At 37.6% G+C, this 6469-nt stretch overlaps 1 protein-coding gene across 1 annotated transcript in view; it reads left to right on the top strand.

Annotated features, from left to right (window-relative positions):
• The first annotated feature begins 3585 nt into the window (after nucleotides 1-3585).
• The window catches only part of LOC134650326 (phosphoribosylformylglycinamidine synthase), a 39775-nt gene continuing 36891 nt past the window's right edge, over nucleotides 3586-6469 (top strand). The window contains exons 1-3 of the mRNA XM_063505287.1: nucleotides 3586-4077; nucleotides 5046-5359; nucleotides 5795-5931. Of these exons, the coding sequence (XP_063361357.1) occupies nucleotides 3800-4077; nucleotides 5046-5359; nucleotides 5795-5931 (729 nt within the window). The 5' untranslated portion in view covers nucleotides 3586-3799. The remainder of the gene's footprint in view (nucleotides 4078-5045; nucleotides 5360-5794; nucleotides 5932-6469) is intronic.

Here is a 6469-nt window from a genome sequence, read left to right as displayed (position 1 = left end):
AGTAAAATAAATGACAAAAAATAAACAAAAAAATAAAAAAAATCTTGTCTGATTTTAGTAAGAGTAGGGGCATTAAATTGCTCGTTGTTTATGGAGTTAGAAAAACATATTACTGATCACGACTCAAATGGCACCCTGTATATACTTGGTCAACCAGATCTTGACAGTAGAAAAAGGCGGCAATTTTGAAAAATGTAGGCGCGAAGGGATATCGTCCCAAGATCTGGTTGACCAAGTATATATAGATGGTCAACCAAATGTTGTCAGTAGAAAAGGGCGCGAAATTCAAATTTTCTATGAGACGATATCCCTTCGCGCCTACATTTTTCAAATTTGCCGCCCTTTTCTACTGACAAGATCTGGTTGCCCAGCTATATATAGCTGGTCAACCAAATCTTGACACTAAAAAAAGGCGCGAAATTCAAATTTTCTATGGGACGATATCCCTTCGCGCCTACATTTTTCAAATTTGCCGCCTTTTTCTACTGTCAAGATCTGGTTGACCAAGTATATTAAACTACTCTTTGGAGTATAGTAACCACAAACATGGATGATAATGGCAACACTCTAATTGCAAATGGCTTAAAAGTCTCGTAACCATAAAATCCAAAAAAATAAAACAATGTCAGTGTCGCCTGGTACTCTCTTCCGAGATTCGCGAATGACCTAACTGTCACTTGCCTACGTCATCATGCTGTTTACAGGTTCTCAAACTTTAAAATGTGGGAGAATTTTAACCAACGGTGAAAATTATTTTAACGGCATTAATTTTAAGTTATTCATGTAGAAACATAGTAAAATAAAACAAATCTATACTGCCCTTTTCACTCCTACTCTTACAGTTCCGAATAGAACAGCCAACCATTTTCGTAACAAAACATTAATTACCAAGCTTACGACGTGAAAAGTTTGGAAAACACTGCGACTGCTGACACTGAGCGAGAAGGAAATAACAATTAACACGCGTTTGACAAGGATGACGGTCAGGGACAACATGGCGGATTGTCAAATGTGACAGCGCTATCCTGTGTTGCCAGTAGTGTAAACAGAATTACCCGAACGTCTGAAATTTCTTTCGTGAATCGGAAGATATTGCTAACGAATAATTAAAAATGACGTGTTATTGTAAAATTTAAGATAAAATACATATAAATGAAAATTATAAAATTATAAAGAAATATTTTAACTTATTAACCATAGATATAATGTACCCATGTAACATGTTATGTTGAAATAAAGTGGCAATGTTATTGTGACGTAGGCAAGTGACACTCTGGGAAGAGAAGACCATGTTTTATTAGACCATGGTGTCAGTGTAATAATATATCTATAGGTCGGTGTTTGTGTCACATTTCAACTTCGCGGGAATGAGTGTCATATCAATTTATTTACTTTTCATAATAAAAACAGGTTATCATCATTTTTACCGAAGAGATACGACATTAAAGTTGTAAGTTAAATTTTGTTATTTATTATGAACTGTATCATTGTTTTTAGTGCTATATTTAATACGTTTGGATAAAAGTAAGTAATAAAGGCTCAATTTCTTTGGGGTCTGTAATAACATAGATAGGTACGCCGTACGTCGCTGGCCTGTGAACGTGGTCGTGTACACGCGGTAATAAGAGCAAGTACATATACTCATCCATTACACTTCGTTAACGAATTATATGGCAGCACCTTATTTATCTAAAGTAGAGATGGGTCGTATATTCGGTATTCGGCAAGTTTTCCATGTTTCGGCTGAATTATTCGATTAAGTGCGAAATATCCAGCAAATAAGAATTTTTAGGGTTCCGTACCCAAAGGGTAAAAAACGGGACCTTATTACTAAGACTTCGCTGTCCGTCCGTCCGTCTGTCACCAGGCTGTATCTCATGAACCGCGATAGCTAGACAGTTGAAATTTTCACAAATGATGTATCTCTGTTGCCGCTATAACAACAAATACTAAAAACAAAATAAAATAAATATTTAAGGGGGGCTCCCATACAACAAACACGATTTTTTTGCTCTATTTTTTGTTGATGGTGCGGAACCCTCCGTGCTCGAGTCCGACTTGCACTTGGCCGGTTTTTTATTATGTGTGTCTCTGCTAGAACCATTCAAATACTTACTTTCTTTCTTCAGGTTACGTTTTGCCGTTGTCATTAAATGCACATGTTGAATCCATAGAATATTTTGTAATAAAAGCATTTTAAAATGGTTTATTTGAATGATACCTACAGGCAAACCTAAAAGAAGATCTGAACCGAATATTCAATTGAATATTTGTATTCGGCAAACTATATATTCGGTCCATCACTTCTCTAAAGGTTTGTAATGTACCTATTACAATTTTAATTTATTGTTTTAAAATGACATAGAACTAACTCATTACTCAATCTCCTTAAAGTCATATTTACTTTGTTTATTAGTTTATTTATATGTGTGAAAGGAAAAATAATAAATGTTGCAATATAAATAACAGTATCAACTAGGCATCTAAATTTATACCCTTATGGGTCTTTTACCAATAACCACAACATTCCACTTAGCTAAGACATTAAAATAGATTAAAATTAAAACAATATTCAAATGGACTAGCTTTAGAAAGACATTTCTATTTATTAGGATTGCCAAAGTTGGATTCTTATATTATTTTATAAGTTAGGGGCTATATAAGGCTCCACAGCCTATGTATCACTGTAACCATCCCTGATCTATTGTAATCACCACATACTACAACTCTCGATTGAAACCTGCAACTTCAAACAGCTGCAGGATCTTTTGATCTCGAGAGACTAACTCCTCCGGGCGCAATACGTGTCTGCCCAGGATTAAGTCCCGATTGTGCATTAGGTAAGGGCACTCTGCGAGGATGTGCTCTGCCTCCATACAGAGTCTGCAAGTTGGATTGGCTTTAGCAGATTGTTTCTGTAACTGGCTTTGTATTAGTTTACCTGTTACTTCATTGTCTTTAGTTGATGGTTCTGGCCGGTTTGTTGTTCAAGAAGATCATTTATATACAGAACCTTCACATTAAAGTAAAGTTTAAACAAATATCTAATCACACATTTATTTGATAATCTATGCTACCCTAACTCCTAACCGAAATTGATAATTCAAACTTGCTATTATAATAGTCATCTTTCAGTTCATCAGTAATGAATTATTAGTATCTACTATGCTTATTCATAACAAATCAAAGTCAAGCCAGAGCTTATTCAGTTGAAAACCTGCTAACACTATTTTTCAATTTTTGATTTTCTTGAAATTCCTGATAATTATATATATAACTTGTAGGTTTTGATAAATAGAAAGGGTTTCACGTGGTTTCACTAATACATTTAAGTACTAACATATAAGTTATAACTAAGTATGTACAGTCAGCAGCAGAAGTTGCTAAGCGGGCGAGATGTTCACAATTACCTTGACATGCTCTTATTCCCTTAACAATAAAGTCCTGTCAAGATCATTTTGAACACCTCGCCCGCTTAGCAACTTCTGCTGCTGACAGTAGCTATGCCTTTGACAACAATCGTAAACTAGTGGTGTGTGCCGGTAAATTTCCGTGCGACCTCAAAGGTCAATTGGCTTGGAATAAATTATAAAATATATCTCACTCATACTCCCATTGTTGTTGTCATTTACACATTCACATTGCATAAGCTGTTTGTCTATATTTGTTACAGATAACGCCATATGATGAGTTGAACTTTGCCATTGATGTAACAAGATATCAATTCATATACTCATCTGTGGCATCAATTTCACGGACAGTGTCTTGCGAGACTCCAATAACATAGTATACATTCATCATGTGTATAATAAGATTTTTTTCGTGCGAAGCTTTTAGTGTCCATAAGACAAAAGAAATACTTCAGAAGCTAAGAGTCATTGACCTTGATGTGGTGGAATTATCTACTGAGCTGTGTTACCATGTGGAGTTGGCCGAGGGCTGTGAATACCTGAACATTAATCAGATAAAGATTCTGCAGTGGCTTCTGAGTTCCCCGCTCCAGCCCCATGCTTTGAGGAATAATACTGTCTACACTAATGTGAAAGATAACCAGGTTGTTATTGAAATTGGGCCAAGGTGATTATAATTATTTTTATTTTCTAATATTTTATTATTTAGCTTACTTTTCTCGCTCTTCTGGATTTACTTAATAATTTCCTAAGTACTGTTTACCAGAAATAAGATTAGGGATTGTTTTCATAATTAGCTTTTTTACCCAATAGTGTATTACATTTTCGATTTCATTATTTAATAGTCACAAATCTTATACCTTTAAACGAACAATTCTTGTACATATTTATACTAGCGACCCGCCCCGGCTTCGCACGGGTTAACAAATTATACATAAACCTTCCTCTTGAATCACTCTATCTACTTATTAAAAAAAAAACCGCATCAAATCCGTTGCGTAGTTTTAAAGATCTAAGCATACATAGGGACAGACAGACAACGGGAAGCAACTTTGTTTTATACTATGTAGTGATATTTCGGGGATCTCGGAAACGGCTCTAACGATTTCGATGAAATTTGCTACTTGGGGGTTTTCGGGGGCGAAAAACGATCTCCCTGGGAAAACGCGCACTATTGAGTTTTTATAAGTTTTCCGCGCAAAGCTTGGTCTCCCAGATATTTATAGTCCTTACACCCTGGCAGGTGCTGTCTTTGAGAGCGAAAGGAAAATTATCGAAATGGCTCCCACGTCTATGCTTTGCATACGTTTCTCTTTTCGGAATAGTAACACTGTCCCCTATGCTACCTGTTAGTTTTACCTCCAGACCTTATGGTCCTGTTTATCCTGTAGTATCGCCTTCTAGGTATATCTGAGCCTTGATCCAGCCATCTAGTTCTCACATAGTTCATGGACATTTACAAGACTATTAACCTACACGATTATCGGACATTATTATCATTATCGTATGTATTAACGTGCGTTTTCTTCATTTATTACAAAATCTCAATAATAACACGATTAACACGATAACAATTCACTTGTGCCTCTTCTGAAGGTTGTCAATGAAAACTAAACCTTATCTCTTATATTTTAGATTCAATTTCTCAACGGCCGACTCGAGTAACTCAGTCCAAATTTGCGAAAGCGTCGGTCTACGCGATGTGGTTCGCCTCGAGGTATCAACCAGGCACCTCATCACTTTCAACAAGACCAAGAATGTCTCGAAGAAGCACTATGAGGACTTGGCCTCAGTTTTGCATGATAGGATGACACAATGTGTATACACGTCGGAAAATCTCCCGAGGCACAGTTTCAATGAGGGGCTGCCGAAGGATCTGGAACCATGGTTTGTGGTGCCTCTTCAGAAGGAGGGACGACCAGCTATGGAGCGAGTCAACCAAAAACTAGGTATGTACTCCTTAATTTTATTTTTAATCTCAATAGTCCTGCAAAAAATCCGAATTTCAAACTATGTAGTTTGGACCGAGACTTTGTACTTCTGGGTGGATCAACTATTTCTTGTTGTCATTCTGTCCGGTCAGCAAAGAGACAATAGTAGCATAGTTTGTTAGAAGACATTGTACACCACCTTCTTCTGACACGCTTGGTAGACGACCCTCAATGGAAAGGGTTTATAAGTAACATAAAAAAGCGTGTTTTGGTGAATTTAAATGCCTAAAAATCAGGTTATAAAGAGTGACCCAGGAGAACGTAACCATAGCAACGAGTGACAAGAAAAAGTTAAGTCACCCTTCTACATTACTGGTTTCTATAAGTTTTTACTACCTCTTGTTACTTCTTTAGCATTAACAAAACGACTGACCTTATTGTTTTCGTTAATAGGTCTGGCGTTCGACTCCTGGGACATGGACTTTTACACGGACCTGTTTGTTAACAAACTAAAGCGAGACCCAACCAGCGTGGAGTTGTTCGATCTAGCCCAGAGCAACAGCGAACACTCTCGCCATTGGTTCTTTAAGGTATTTCTATTTTTTTTTATACCACACTTTAGGGTCGGCAATACGCATGTAATACCCCTGGAGTTGCAGGCGTCCATTGGCTACGGTGACCGCTTACCATCAGCCGGGCCTTGGGCTTATTTGCCACTGACGTGGTATATGAACAAACACGACAGTGGCAAATAAACGTACGAGCTATGGAATATATCGCAGCCTATAGAATTGAGACCCCAGTGGTGTCGCAAGTGCGATGCCGACTATTAATATAGTAGGTAGTGTGCCCATACAGTCAAACAGTACGTCTTTAGGAGGTATCAAAATACGCCATAGTACCTAAACCTTATTGGAATGTCTCATCATCATCTTCCTCGCGTTGTCCCGGCATTTTGCCACGGCTCATGGGAGCCTGGGGTCCGCTTGGCAACTAATCCCAGTAATTGGCGTGGGCACTATTTTTTACGAAAGCGACTGCCATCTGACCTTCCAACCCAGAGGGTAAACTTAGGCCCGTATTGGGATTAGTCCGGTTTCCTCACGATGTTTTCCTTCACCGAAAAGC

The sequence above is a fragment of the Cydia amplana genome, chromosome 8 (genome assembly GCF_948474715.1).
Source record: "Cydia amplana chromosome 8, ilCydAmpl1.1, whole genome shotgun sequence".
In the NCBI taxonomy this organism is placed as follows: Eukaryota; Metazoa; Arthropoda; class Insecta; order Lepidoptera; family Tortricidae; genus Cydia; species Cydia amplana.
Note: the sequence above shows the minus strand (reverse complement) of the source record. Positions and strands in the feature narration are given on the sequence as shown.